At 44.0% G+C, this 13,801-nt stretch overlaps 1 protein-coding gene across 1 annotated transcript in view; it reads right to left on the bottom strand.

Moving 5' to 3' along the window:
* AP3B1 (adaptor related protein complex 3 subunit beta 1) overlaps positions 1 to 13,801 on the bottom strand; it is a 2,743,269-nt gene that overhangs the window by 1,782,652 nt on the left and 946,816 nt on the right. The window contains exon 13 of the mRNA XM_069627424.1: positions 3,485 to 3,617. Coding sequence (XP_069483525.1) covers positions 3,485 to 3,617 — 133 coding nt within the window. The remainder of the gene's footprint in view (positions 1 to 3,484; positions 3,618 to 13,801) is intronic.

The raw sequence follows: 13,801 nt of genomic DNA, 5'->3' as shown, positions 1-13,801 counted from the left end.
CTTCATGGTCCGCTCCGACATGTTGCCGCAAAACGCACAGTCCTTCTCCACGTGCGTCTTGTCCTCATGTAGGCAGTAAAGACAAAAAGAGTGTTCGTCCTCCTTGAAGACGTTCTGCAGCTGGCATCCAGGGCAGACCCTGAACAACTTTCCGGGCGTCGAGCTTCCCTTCTCCTGGGCCATGACCGGGCCTGAGAAACTTCTGGAGTCCTCCAAAAGCGTAGCTCGACGAAATCTTCACCCTTGAGGGGCGCAGACGAATCCGACACGGGTCCCCGTTGATCGGATGGAGAGTCGGTGGAGCTTGAGGCTCTTTTGACCGAAAGAACGAAGTTTTTGAGAAAAAACGTGAAAAAAATAGCACTAACGCTTGAGAGCAATAGCACGAGGATCCCAACACATGAACGTGCGGTAAAAATCTGAAGATGGCTGCCAGAGGCGGTGCTTAGGTAGAGGGCAGTCATTGGCTGTGGTCAGTATGACGCAGAGACCAGTGATTGGTTATTACTACGAAAGACAGATCAGAAACGAAACTGATACTGGTTTTTTCTTTACCGAGGATTCCCAGCCTGACGACGGGGAATATTCATGAGCATGTGAATCCATGCCAGACCCCATGCTGGAGAAGTTAGACCTAGATTCCCACGGTTGTCCCCTTTTGGGAAATGCCTGGGGTTCCCTGTTTTCCTTGCTGGCTTCGACACCCTATGCCCAAATCTGTAGGTTGCCCACATGAAAAAAATGTGCTGTGTGGAAAAGCTTGGGGTTACCAGTGGCCCTGGTAGGTGCACCCACACATGTGAGGTACCGTTTTCCTCGGGACACCTGTGGGAACGCAGGAAGGTAGGACATCTGTTGTTGGTGAAGTGGTGGTGAGTGGACAGAGGAAAATGTAAATAAAGACAATTCTCAGACATTTTGATCTAGCCACCCACCGAAACACAGCCAACAACACATGGCCTATCTTCCCGCGTCCCCACACCTGTCCCGATGAAAACGGTACCTCACATGTGTGGGTGCACATACCTAGGCGCCAAGGGTCGACCTTATCCCCAACTGCTACTTGCCCCTACCAGACACAACTACCGCATCCATTGCACCCGACCATGCATTACTTAATATGCAAGCCCTGCCGCCACACATGGCGTAAGTACTATACATTCCCTGGATGTATGCCCATAAAAGCATATGCAATGATAGGCACTCCATTGTATGTATGTGTTCCTTGATATGCAAATGATTGCACTGTATTGTATGTATGTATATGCTTGTGATATGCACTGTAACTAAGCTTTAAGACTGCTTGTACTGTTGCGCCCAGCTACCCAAGGGTTTGGTGCGCATTATCAAATGAATAAACAAACAAACAAAGGGGAAAGCCTAAAACACGGCTAACTCCAAGTCATTTCCGACTGCTGAATTTCAGGATTTTTTTCAGAAGGGCACACCATACAGATATGGGTGTCCAAGCCGCCAAGGAAAACTGGGAACCCCATGCATTTCCCAGATTTGCGCAAGTCGGACCTCTGCGGATTCCCACAGGTGTCCTCTTCTTGGAAATGCAAGGGGTTCCCAGTTTTCCTTGGTGTCTTCGACACCCTAGGCCCCTATCTATATGGTCTGCCTTTCTGAAAAAATTGTGAAATTCAGCTGTCGCAAAAGACTTGGGGTTAGCCGGGTTTTAGGCTTTCCCCTTGGCGCCCGGGTAGGAGCACCCACACATGTGAGGTACCGTTTTCATCGGGAAGTTATGACATTTGTTGTGTTTGTGTGGTTTACATAACGTTTCGACCCATTTGCTGGTGCCCTTTGTCACAAAACCCTTTAATTTCCCAAATGTGTCCTACATTTCGTCGCTGCTTTAGGCACCATACACTTTTGTAACCTGCACAAGTCACCTAACCTTGAAAAGGTCTGCCTGTGCTCTTTCAAAAAATGTATGCTTGCCGTTCCTCACCTAATTGGTTTTCCTGATTTACACATGCTAAGTATGCCTGTTCAGGCCATAAGCATAAAACTCCTGTGTACCATGGCTCAGTGTTTGGCTTGTGGTATTGCTTGTTTTGTGAATCATTACAAACAATGTGTGATTTCCTAACTGCAAGAGTCGGGGGAATGTAGCAGAGCATTGTTTTTCTCAAAATTCATAGAAACCATTTCCGTACCAAGTCAACCATGTGCACCACATACCTTTTTTTCGGTCATTTTCCCGCTTTTTCCCCAAACTACTGAATTTTCCCCTACCTAGTTGTTGCCTGACCTGCGCAAACCACCCCTTCCTAAACTTGGAATTTTGTCTACTTCTTCAGAAATGTATGACTTTCTGTCCTCCAATTCGGCTTTCCTACCCTTTTCTTCCATTCAGTCCATGCATTTCCAATAGGCAAAAATGGCCAAAATCGCCTCTCACAAACTGGTTGATAACCACATCAAAATAATTTCCACTCAACCTGTTCTTGAAAGAGAGGAAATTGGGGAAATCAGCACAGCAAACCATTTGCTTCTAGCTCTTACAACAAGAAAGTTACAAGACATTGAATGGCGACATACCGAAATCACCAAAAAAGGCCTTGGCACTGGGGGGAAAAACCCATGGCACTCAAAGGGTTATTACAATAAAGCCATTGATCAACTGTATCCAAGAAACACATCTATCACAAGCTGAAGTATCCCTTTCTAATACTGGCCACAGTATGCAGAGAAATCAGCCCCACCTCGCAGCTAATAAGAAAGACTAAGGGGAGAGGAACCAGCTATACACAGACATTGTTGTCAATATTGCCCTTCTTGCCAATTAAGTCACAGGCTTAAATCTATCACCGTAGTCTTAAGTCCATATAGTACCATAGGAATAAATGTCATGCCTTTGTATAAAGTTATTGCTGGCCTAAGGGAAAAATCCCCATACCTCATGCGCCCGCTTCTAAATCTATTCTCAAATAGTTTCCTTTCGGAAGGCGTCTTATTAAATATCAATCCCAATTCAGGTTCCCGTTCTAGTGGCATTCTGTCACATGTCCATATGACACGCAGTTTAGCTTTTATATGCCTAGTTCCAGGATTTTATTTTTAGTGTAATTAATTTGAAGATAAATAAACATTTCTTTTAAAACTAGTTTGTGCCAAAAATTGTTCCCCACTAATTACATGGTCATTTTATTCAAAGTTCCCCTTTTGGGTTTGAGAGCAATGGTTTGAATATTGTGTCCTACAGGACCCTTTAAATTAATTTGTTCCTCAGGAAATTCCAAACCATATGATTAATAGTTTCACTTTGAAAGGTTCATAAACAGTTGCAAGCCCTGCAAGAGTTGACAACAGGGAAGCTAAAGTAATTTTGCTGTGTTGCTTTACTGTCCAGTGTCCTCATTTAATAAAACGACAATTAGGCTTTTTGTTCAAAAGAAGGTGCTGAATATGGAACAAAGGCTAGCAAATAATCATGTAAACTGTTGATCAGAGCAAAATATGGTAATTAACTCACCATCCCGACTAGAGAGCAAATAAACAAGACCATTAAGGCATGTGTCCGTAACCTCGGAGATGTTCGTGGCACATCTACCAATAGCTTGTATCGCAGCTGCAGCAAATTCCTTATCTTGACTTTTGACATACGTCTAAGAGAAAATAAACAAATACCATAATTTAACTGTACAATCATGAGAGAAAAGAGAAAAGGACATCTTCAACTATTTCAATATCAAATGAATTTACTTGTACATCCAAAGCTGTGTGGAGCATCACAATTTGTAAGGCAGAGATTAAAGGATTATTTTTAAAAAGTAAGGATGAGATATGCTGTAAATCAAGAGTTAAGAAAGTAAAGTAACTATTTTATAAGCAAAAAAATGAGAGGATATAAAGTAGTGACCATTATACTGCCAAGAAAAAAAATAAACTTGCCACCCAGCAGGGGCAATTCTAATCATTACCTGCCTGAGCAGATTGAGTTTTGCGTTTCTCACCAAGTCACATGAAAAATGAAATGAACAATTTCTCCAAGTCCCTGTAGAACTATGCCTACCCATGAAACAAACAAGCACATTGTTACCACTGTAACCCACGCTCAGAAAAGCTTTGAGGGGTTAAGCGATACTGTGCTTGCGGGCAAAATCAAACAGATTTGTAAATGATTAGTCTTGATATCACACAAAGAGATAAAACAAGACTCCTGTAAACCTGATGTGGCTCAAGCCCATAGAACACGTTACTTTAGCCTTTTTCCCCTCTTTTCTTCGGAGGGGTGGGAGAGAATGTAGCACATTGTTGGTTAACTTTGAATCACTTGGCGTTCACCCTGTGCGAGCTGGGAAAATTCACTGCTGGACAATTGCCACTCTGTACCTGAGGGGCAGAAGAACAAGTTACTTATCTTCAGTAATTTGTTATAGATAATTCCTTCCTACAATAGACTCCTCAGCATCTGAACAGCCTAGGCAAAGTCTGGCTTCAGAAATACTTCAACAGCCACTACAATGCAGCTTTGCATCAACCGCGCTTAACAAGATGACCAGTATGTAAAGGACCATTACTGTAGCTCCACCAATGTGTCCAACTTTCAGAAGGTAAGGAATGGTAGACCGGCCATATGTGTTGAGCCAATTATCAGCTTAGTAGGACTGAATGGTTGCTAGGAATCTGCAACAGAAAGGACTTATCCATTAGAAAGATAACTACTAAAGGTAAGTAACTAATTCTTCTATTGGATAACTTCCACCCATAGATTCCTCATCTTGTGAAACCAGTATATGGATTGCGTATCAGAGCAAAGGAGCAGCGGGTACAGCAGGAATCTCTGAAGAACACAACAATCAAACGAGAAGTCATACCCACAATGGAATCCAGGCAATGGTGTTTCGCAAAAATTTGCAAGCAAGCCAATTTTGCAGCTGGGCAAACATCCATATTAGGAGAACAGAGGTAGAAGCTGGATTCCTCCAGGCATATACGTATACCTTATCTCCCACTGTGTAACCCTAATGCAGATACCAATCTAACAGGACAGTTTGCTTTGCGATAGCCCTGCCTACTTACTGGAATCATTAAAGCCCACAAAACACTGGTCCTCTAGACTAAATTCTCTCATTCTATGCCCTTTTTAGGGTAGAAGTAATGGAAATGACCTTCACCTTAGAAGAGTGAGGAGGAGGGACGATATCTGTAATATTTTATTTATTTTATTTTTTTATTTATTACATTTATTACTCGCTCAGACCCACGGGTATCACGGCGAGATTAAAGACATGTTATCACTTATTTTACAGTGTTACAGTTGCATTCAAGTGTTCATACAAGACATTTTTTGTATACAGAGGAGCGGTTACATCCAAACAATAACTTTCTTATACTACATTACAGTCAGTCAAAGGGGTGGGAATGGGATTAGCAATGGTTGTTCAATATTTATTGAATAACGAGGTTTTCAACGCTTTTTTAAAACCTGATAAGGTAACCTCGTTTTTAATACTAAGAGGTAGTGCGTTCCAATGCAACGGGGCTAGTACTTTGAAACTGCTTCCTCCTGCTCTGCTATATTTGTATTGTGGTACATCCAAGAGGGCCAGGTTATTCGATCTGAGTGACCTACAGGAGATTTGTTTCTTGATGGTCTTGTTGAGGTAGATGGGCGCTTTGTTTGAGATGCATTTAAAGACTACACTAAGTGTTTTGAAGATAATTCTTGCTTCAATTGGCAGCAAGTGGTTTTCTCTCCTGATGTTGGATATATGATCGGATTTCTTTATACCTAGAGCCGCTCTAAGAGCTTTGTTCTGAAGTAATTGAGTTTTATTTATGTTAGATTTGGACGTTCCTAGACATAGGATGTTGCAATAGTCCAGTTTCGTTAAAATCATCGCCCTAGCCAATGTAATGCAGTTTGTGGGCGTAAGGAATTGGCGGCTGAGAGCAATAAGTTTAGCTGTGTAAGCTGTAGAAGGAGAGGGCTGATATTTGTTTATGCATAGTGAGGTTGGCATCAATGTATACCCCAAGAGTTTTGACCTGTTTGAGTACTGGGATCGGAGTGCCGTCGATGTTGATGTGTGTAGTCAGGGTGGAGGGCACTTAATCTTTTTTGGGAGCCCACGATGAGAACCTCCGTTTTCTCATCATCGAGGCAGAGGCTGTTTAGGGCTATCCAATTTTGAATAATAGCATATACTCTGTTGATGGTATTTGTGTCATGGGTGTAATCCCCTGTAATGGGGATGAGGATCTGGGTGTCATCTGCGAAGTAAGTGTAGATGACACCCATATCGTCAAGTGCTGAGAATAGGAGTTTAGTAAATGCATTATAAAGGGTGGGGGAGAGGCAGGATCCCTGTGTAAAGCTCACCTGATTCCCGTAGAGGCGCCGGTCTTGACTGGGCGCATACCGTATCTTCAAAGGTGATGTGTAACACACGGCTGGCTCTTTGGGCTGGACCTCTGTGCACAGTATGTTTGACTCGAAGGGTAAGATGTGTGCAGATAGAAAATATGGGATTAAGGAACTGGGTTATTGAATGTCTCTCTCTTCTTCCCTTTCTCTTCTCCTGTAGAACCCCAAAGGTTAACGCTCTCACCTTAGGTAAGTGAACGCCGTGCTCTCCATCTGCCTCGGGGCAGGGTGCTGTAACCAGTTTCTTCACTGGATAAGGGGAGCAGGCCTCTTGACTTCAGAGGACTGCTGTCCGTCGTTTACTGCACGAACGGTAAGTTTCGAGTAATTCTAATGTCTTTAAAAGTCTTTAGTAATGATGTTTCTTGTTTTGCAGGGTTCCGGCGATGGCGGATGACGGGCTGAAGTGAGTTGAAGATGGAGCCCGTGTGATGAATAGAAGCGCCTGGAAGCACGTAAGTAAGCGCTAGTTGCCTGCTTCACGATGCGCTCTAACTGTCTTTTTATTTTGCAGGTACAAGTTCGGAGCGGCTGCAGGGTGCCGGAATACCCACTGGGTTAGATGTGGAAAGGAGTAATGGCACGTGAGTATTAAAGTTCCCCAATGTCTTTAAACGCACCTTGTTTTGTCTTTCAGATGTGGGATGCAGCGCCGAAGGCCTCCGGAGCGTGCGAAGAGTTGGTAAGCTTTTGTCTTTCAGATGCCGGAATGCAGTGTGAAGACCTCCGGAGCGCACGAAGAGTAGGTAAGCCTTTGTCTTTCAGATGCCGGAATGCAGCGCGAGGCGTTGGTGACAGCCGATGGACCAGGTAAGTGAAGAGCTGTCACTGAAGACCGTAATGCTAACCTGTTCTTTCTTGTCTTTATAGGTGTTGCTGAAGACTGGATTCAGGATGGTAAGCCTTTTTCCTTAGGCCCAGGATCAGATGCAGAAGACACGATGAGCGTTCTGCTGCAGAGGATGCAGAATAAAGCAAAGCAAGATTCATCCATCGGGTGTGGTTTAAATAGCCTCCTGTAGTGCTTAGGTGTCTCCTTCCACAGCCACGCCTAGGTAAGAAAAGAGTTCCTGCTTTCCAGAAGAGTTCCAGTGTTCTGAATCTAGGGAGTGGCTCCTGCCCCACCCAACAGGAAAAGTAGTTCCAAACAGAAGAGGATCAGAGGCTCAACTGGCAGGCAAGTAAGCAGCATGGTCTGCTGCAGGTAAGTCCACCCAAGCATTATGAGCCCGGAGCTTCCAGCGCTGGGACTGGGCATATTTATGAGCCTGGTGCCACTGGCACCAGGACTGGGTCCAAAAGGTCCCAATTGGGACTGGTTGGCACTCGGAACCTGGGTTATGGATCTGCTTCCAAGGGAGTTGGGAAAACCCTGACCTTTTGGAAGCAGAGATCATGACACCCTGGGGGACTCCTATGGAAACTGCAATAGGGTCAGCTGCATATTTCCCGATGGCAACTCTGGAAGTGCGGTCCGCTAAAAAAGATTTGATCCAGAGGGTGGCGTTATTTGAAAAATTAAAGTCTTTTTTTAGTGTGTTGCATAGTTTGTCATGGTCAACCAAGTCAAATGCTGCTGATAGGTCTAGCAGCAATAGGGTAGCTAATTTTCCTGCATCTCTGATGGTATCTAGTTGAATTTTCAGGTCCAAGAGGGCCGTCTCAGTACTATGGTTGGGCCTAAAGCTGGATTGTCTAGCTCCTAATAGGTTATTTTGTTCAAGGTGGGTTTGTAGTTTATTGTAAGCTATCTTGTCAATGATTTTTATTAAGAACGGGACTGTCGTTATGGGGCAGTAATTTGTAGGGGCTAGTGGATCTAACTTTTTTTTTAGTAGTGGGGTGACCCACGCCTCTTTGATGCTGACTGGGACCAGATTGGAATTGAACGAGGCATTCACAAAATTAGTGATTATTGGCGTAAGAGTGGGGGCGCATAGTTTAACTAGGTGTGCTGGGAAGTTATCTCCGTTGCAGTTAGATGCTTTAAGTTTGGTTATGGTATTATGTACTATCTCGTAGGAGACTGGGGTGAAATTGAAGGGAGGAGTAGAGCCTTCTATGTGATTGGTGATTTGGTTGGACGGGATGCATTTGTCAGACAGGAGATTTCTTTTGGAGATAATTTTGTTTTGTAGTAGTTTAATTTTTGTAGCAAGAGCATCTTGGATGGGGGTGCACCAATCTTTGCTTGGTTGGACCGGGTTAATAATAGGGATTGGATTCTCCAATTCCTTGAGTGTAGTGAATAGCTCTTTAGTATCAGAGGAGGCATTTGTAATTCTCATATTAAAGGCATCTGCTTTGTGGGTGATGATGGCTGCTTTGTATGTTTTATTTTCCGGTGTTGAATGCTTCTACAGCTTCTGGTGAGCGGGTTTTGTTTAGCCGGTGTTCAAGCGATCGTTTGATCCGTCTAAGAGAGACTAGTTCCTTGTTAAACCAGAATGAGAATTTTTGTTGTCATTGCGTTTGGTTTTGTTAACACAAGGTGCTAGGGTATCAATTGTGGTAGTAAGGCTTTCATGATAAATGTCAGCCAGGGTGCAGGGGTTCTCAATATTGATACTTTTGTCACTAAGGGTGCTCGCTAACAGCGGGTTGAGGCTTTCTGCTGAGAGTTTACGGATGTTTCTAGTTACATAGGATTCTGCTATGATGAGTTTAGGTGGGTCTGGTTCATTGCACAGGATGGAGAAATTTATACTATGATGGTCTGACCAGGGTACTATATCAATGGAGTCTATGGATACTATAGTATTGAGTGGTAGTATCCAGTCTAGTGTTCTCCCTTTTGTGTGGGTAGGGGCATTCACAAGTTGTGTGAATGCCATGTCTTTGAGTGCACTGTGTAATGCTTCTGCTTTAAGGTCTTGGGTATCATTAAATCCGAGATTCAGATCACCAAGGACTATACATTTTGTGTTGGGTTTAATGAGTGGCGTTAGTAGTAATGGTAGGTCTAATTCTGACTGAGATTTGGTATTCGGTGCTCTATAGATAGTTATTATATTTATAGTGGTCTTATAGTTGGTGGCTAATTTAGCTAGCAGGACTTCGTAACCGTCTGGGTTCTCTATGGGGCAAGTTCTTATTTTGAGATGGTTTTTAGCTATAATAGCTACTCCCCACCTACCAATTTCGTTCTGTCCGTCCTAAGGATAGTGTAGTCTGGAGGAATGGCAATAGAAAGATGGTCCGGAGACTTGGTGGAGCCAGGTTTCAGTTACAATAAGTAGGTCAAGATGTTGCTCAGTAATGTAGTCATGTATTTCTGTGGCATGAGCAGGTATGGAGCGTGCATTAATGAGGGCTACTTTGAGGATTATAGGAAGTGGTGGAGCTAGGACTAGAGGAGTGTGGCATGTGTGCGTAGTCTCTGTGGCAGTGGTTTGTTGCTTGGCTGTGGTATTCCTCTTGGGGGGGATTTGGTTTGTGTCGCTAGTGGAGTTGCTCTCCCTAGGGTGGCAGAATCGTGTGTACTAGGGCGGTTTATGAATCGGGATCGGAGTCTTTGGGTTCTTGTGAGGCCTAGTAGTGGGATTTGTATTATTTGTTTAACTTTGGTGAGGTCCTTAATCGGGCACCAAAGAGTGGTATGGGTCCGCAATCTAAGTCTACAGCGTCTGAGTGCACTGAGGACTGGAGTAGTCATTTTATGCCATTTATTCGTAATGGGTAAGTGAGGTTTGCTGGCATTAAGAGGCTTTTGGGTTGCTTTATGGTCTGAGTGTTGATCAGGTGGTGATACTGAGGAAAAGGGTTGGTAGATGGCAGAAAGGGCATAGGGCAGGGGATCGGGTGGTGCCGGGGGCATGCTACTCTATGCTATCATAGGTAATAAGATGGGAACCTGTACAGGGTAGGTCGTATGGAACAAATCAGTAAGGAAACATCATGTCATATTTAATGAAAGTTTAGAAGGAAAGGCACCTACTATCCTACTGAGGGTGGCTCGAGTGCAACACTATAGCAAAGGTCTTGGCTAATGATGAAGCATATGTACTTTCGAATAATATAAGTAAGAAAATATACCATCACAGATTTAGAAGGTAAGAGAAACTTGGGAAGCACCAAAAATAAAGGTCCACCAACCGAGTCTTAAGTTCACTCTCGTCCAGTAGACCTCATTACAACCAAAAAGAAAATGTTCCAACTTGAGCAAGCATATGCAACTTGACCACTCTGATTAATTTTCAGAACTCATCAACAAGGTTAAAACCAAACACACTACATACAAGTGAACAAGGAATGGTGTTGATGGCTTGAATACATCAATTATCAGTCCCTTCTTTAGAACTTCTAGGGGCTCTGGTAACAGGGATGCCGAGAGGGAGAGGGGCTAAACAGTTATTTGAGGGATAGGTTAGGATGCATGTTCAGATCCCAGCACCTCCCAAATGATTTAGATTGCGGAAAGTTTACTAATATGTTGGAAAATCAAATGAGTGGGGGCAGGGGAGGACAGGGGGTGGGGGGGACAGGGGGGAAGAGACATACGGGTATAGGTGAATGGTACAGGGCATGCTTACTATAAGACTTTATAAGGTAAACAATTAAGCTTCACAGAATGCTTGGTAAATGCATTGCATTCGAACAACATAGATGCATGGGATACATTACTCACTTAATCATATTTCTGATGCTTGTATCTGCTTAGATTCACATGCTATGCATAGACCGACATGTAGTGGAAGCTGCAGAGTATCACAGTTGTTTTCGAAACTCGAAAAGGGACGTCGACAGGGCGTGCTAGTAATACTATCCTTAGTGTGACGTCCACTGTACCCTTGGTTCTTCACGCGTCAAGGTCCCTCAGATTGTTTTGTTTCTGACGTGAGGTAGCATGAAGTGTAGCACGAGTACATGTGTATAAAGGAGATCAGCATCAGATAAAGCTCAGATAAACATCTATGCACCTTCTTTCCAATGGTAGGAAGGGTGGGCGCATGTTAATCTAAGCAGATACAAGCATCAGAAATACTATTACGGTGAGTAATGTATCCCTTCTGAGGCTTGTGGCTTAGCGAGCAGTGTTAGGAGAAGGTGGTGGGTTGTGAGAAGGTCCAGCGGCAAATAGATGTTTTACAACCGCTTGTCCCATCTGTGTATCTGCTTTAGAATGAGTGTCAATGCAGTAGTGCTGAGTGAAAGTGTGTACTGAGCTCCATGTAGCTGCTTTGCAAATGGTGTCCAGCGGGACATTTGCGATAAAGGCCAAAGTAGCTCCTGTACCCCTTGTGGAGTGAGCATTTTGTGTGAAAGGCGGTGTCTTGCTTGATAATGAGTAACAGAGCTGTATGCAGACTATCCATCTGGAGATGCATTTTTGGAAATGTTGTCCCCCTCTCTGCCTGGTGCTACGCAGACAAACAGTTGGTCTGTTTTTCTGAGCGGTCTGGTCTTGTTTACATAGTAAATAACCGCCCTCTTTACAGCTTTACAGAGTTTACAGAGTTTTCTCTCAGCTGAGATTTTTGGGTTCTGGAAGAAGGCCAGTAGCTCAAGGGATTGGTTTATGTGAAATTTGGAAATGGATTTAGGTGAAAACCTTGGGTGTGTTCGTAAAACCAATTTGTCCTTGTAGATGACAAAGAATGGATCCTGCACTGACAATGCTTGAAGTTCACTAACCTTATAGATGTAATTGCCACCAAGAAGGCAGTCTTATATGTGAGATGTTTAACACTTGAAATAGGCTCAATGGGGGCGGGGGGCTCCCATGAGCTTTACAAGTACTACATTGAGATCCCAGCCTGGCGGTGGGTTTGAAATAAGGATGGTTGAGTATCTTTACTCCCTCCATAAATGCCTTAATGACGGGAACCTTCCACCATTATTCTTTCTTGTGAGAGGTGGTGTAAGCTGATAAAGCCGCCAAGTGAAACTTTATAGAGTTAAATACTGAGTCTAGCAAGTGGAGCATATAGTGAAGAATGTAGGATGGAGTACATTCTATGGGGTTTATTTGTTTAGACTGGCATCAAATTACAAATCTCCTCCACTTGTCGAAATAACATTGTCTAGGTATTTGGTTTACATGCCTCCTTGAGGGTATACATACATCTCTGTGGTAGATTCAGATGTCCAAACTATGACCTCAGGAGCCATGCTGCCAAGTTCATTGAGTGTAGTTGAGGGTGTACGGTTATTCCCCTGTGTTGGGTCAAAAGGTTCGTCTGACACGGGAGTTTGATGGGATTGTAAATCACCAGTTTGCGCAGATGTGGATACCATGGGTGTCTCGTCCACTTAGGAGCAACTAGGATGAGCGTCATCTGTTCTCCGAGAATCTTGTTCACCACCCTGTTCATAAGAGGAGTTGGAGGGAAAGCGTAAGCAAATTTCCCTGATAAACTCATCCATAGGGTGTTCCGCTTGGAGTCTGGTTGGGGAAACCTGGACGCAAAGTCTGGGCATTGCTTGTTTTCTTTTGTAGCGAACAAGTCTTTTGTGGGTAACCCAATTGTGAGAAGATGTGATCTATGACACTTGCGTCGAGTCACCATTTGTGTTCTTCTGGTAGGGGATCTCAGCTTAGCGAATCTGCTAAGGTGTTAGCCCTGGAACATGCTGGGAAGTTTGGTACATCCTCCGTCTAAGTGTCCATATCCATATTTTCTGTGCTAGCTTGGACAGATTTGGAGAATGTGTGCCCCCCTGCTTGTTGATGTAGAACATTGTAGCGGTGCTGTCGGTCAGGATCTGTACCAACTGATTTGTCAGCTGTGCTTTGAATGCCTGAAGTGCTTTGAATACTGCTAGAAGTTCCAGCAGGTCGATATGGTCTTTGCAGTGATGCGAGTCCACACACCACGTGCTGTGAGTTGAAGGTGATGTGCGCCCCCCCCACCCGGAGAGTGAGTCGTCTGTTGTAACTACCATTTGCTCTGCTGGATCGTGGAAGGGTTTCCCACTTAACAGATTTTCCCTTGTCCAACAGCAAAGGGCTTGTACTAATGTTGCCGAAACAACCACTAGATCGTCCCACTGACCGCTTGCCTGAGACCACTGTTTCGCCAACCACTCCTGCATCGGGCGCATGTGCAGACGTGCGTGAGGGACCAGGTAATTATCTTGCTGAGCAAACTCATAGCTTTGCGTACGCTTATCTGGTGACCAGCTTGATACTGTGGTATTTGCAGTGGCATGTTTTGGATTCTTTCATTTTATGAAAAGACTAGCCCTTCTTCCGTATTTATGACAGTTCCTAGGATCAGTTTGGTCTTGTTTGGAACAAGGCTTGATTTGTTCTCGTTTATTGAGAAACCCAATTGGAAGAGACAGTTTCCAGTTCTTTGCGTGTTCTTATTTATTTATTAAGAATTTTTATTCCATATCGCCACAAACCCGCAGGCCTCAGGGCGCGCAAACGGCAAGGACTGACAACCAAAACAAAAAGGTCAAAACGATGTGCAG

This window comes from Ambystoma mexicanum, chromosome 6p (genome assembly GCF_040938575.1).
Source record: "Ambystoma mexicanum isolate Mex_15411 chromosome 6p, UKY_AmexF1_1, whole genome shotgun sequence".
In the NCBI taxonomy this organism is placed as follows: domain Eukaryota; kingdom Metazoa; phylum Chordata; class Amphibia; order Caudata; family Ambystomatidae; genus Ambystoma; species Ambystoma mexicanum.
The sequence above is the reverse complement of the archived record's forward strand: the minus strand, read 5'-3'. Positions and strand labels throughout refer to the sequence as shown.